The sequence below is a fragment of the Trypanosoma conorhini genome (assembly GCF_003719485.1).
Source record: "Trypanosoma conorhini strain 025E chromosome Unknown Tco_14.4_contig_00369, whole genome shotgun sequence".
Classification (NCBI taxonomy): Eukaryota; Euglenozoa; class Kinetoplastea; order Trypanosomatida; family Trypanosomatidae; genus Trypanosoma; species Trypanosoma conorhini.
Window position 1 is genome coordinate 17,196 of NW_021704459.1, and position 1,254 is coordinate 18,449.

Sequence of the window (1,254 nt, forward strand, 5' to 3'; positions counted from 1 at the left end):
CGTTTGCCGTTTTTTATTTTATTTATTTTTTTTTTCTTTTCAATTTTTAACCCTTGTGGTGATTGCGCGGCTGCTCTCTTCTTCTTCCCCACAGCCCGCAACGCACACCTCCCCGCTTCCTCTCCCTATGAGTGAAGTAATAAGATCCACTAACCACGGCCCCTCCCGAACGCACTCACACATGCGTCTCCAGAAGGCTTGCACAGGAGAAAAAGAACCAGCGTAGAAAAGACCCATCGCATCCCTGTTTATTCTCTTTTTTTGTTTTGCTTTTTGTCTTTATAGCAGCGTCGTTGGTTTCATGACTTACTTCCTCCTTTCCGACGCCACCTCCCCTCTCTACTTTGTGGCGTTAATAATTTCAACGAACTCCGGCTTGAGCGAGGCACCACCCACGAGGAACCCGTTGATGTCATGCATCTGGTACAGCGTGCAGGCATTTTTGGCGCTCACTGAGCCGCCGTACAGAATGCGCAGCTGCGCGGCGACTTCCGCGCCCACCTTGCTCTGCATCCAACGGCGCAGCAATTCATGAACCTCCTGCGCCTGTTGCGGGGTCGCCACCTTACCGGTGCCGATGGCCCACACAGGCTCGTAGGCAATGACGATGCGAGACCACGCCTCCTTGCTAAGCTTATCCGCGATGGCAGCGAGCTGCTCCAAGACGACGACGGCAGTGCGGCCAGCCTCACGCTCTGCGTTGGTTTCACCAACGCAGGCAATAACGTGGAATCCAGCGGCGTATGCCTCAGCGACCTTTTCCGCGACGATGGCGTTCGTTTCGCCATAGTAGGAGCGACGCTCTGAGTGGCCCAACACAACCCAGTTGATCCCGTAGTCCTTTAGGATCTCGAGGGAGACCTCGCCCGTGAAGGCGCCGCTCTTGACGATGGCGTTTTGCGCCGCAACCTGGAACTTTGGGTGCGTCAGCTGCGACTTCGTCATTGGGATGTGCAGGAAGGTGGGGGCAAGCACACACTGCACGTCGTGGTCGATCTTCGCCGCGTTGAAGGCCTCAATGAGTGCGGTGAGCGACTTCTGGGTGCCGTTGCACTTCCAGTTGGCGGCGGCGATGGGCTGCGGCTTCGATGACATCGTATTTTATTGTATTTATCTGTTTACTTTTTCGTTTTGTTTTTTTCCTGCTTCGAACCTCCGCGTATTTGCGAGTAAACGTACAGATGTTGTGTGTAGACTACGCCCCATTGCCGGAGCAGCAGAGACCCCGGGCAGGACGAAGCAAAAGGGCAATAG

The 1,254-nt window shown here is 54.5% G+C and overlaps 1 protein-coding gene across 1 annotated transcript, besides 1 other annotated feature; it reads right to left on the minus strand.

Annotated features, from left to right (window-relative positions):
• Window positions 1–9: 9 nt before the first annotated feature.
• Window positions 10–48: a microsatellite.
• A 291-nt stretch (window positions 49–339) lies between these two features.
• Window positions 340–1,095, minus strand: Tco025E_05909 (triosephosphate isomerase; the record flags this gene model as incomplete). The annotated part of the gene is made up of 1 exon (XM_029372799.1): window positions 340–1,095. One exon carries the CDS (start codon window positions 1,093–1,095, stop codon window positions 340–342), a length of 756 nt encoding a protein of 251 aa, XP_029227082.1.
• Window positions 1,096–1,254: the final 159 nt, after the last annotated feature.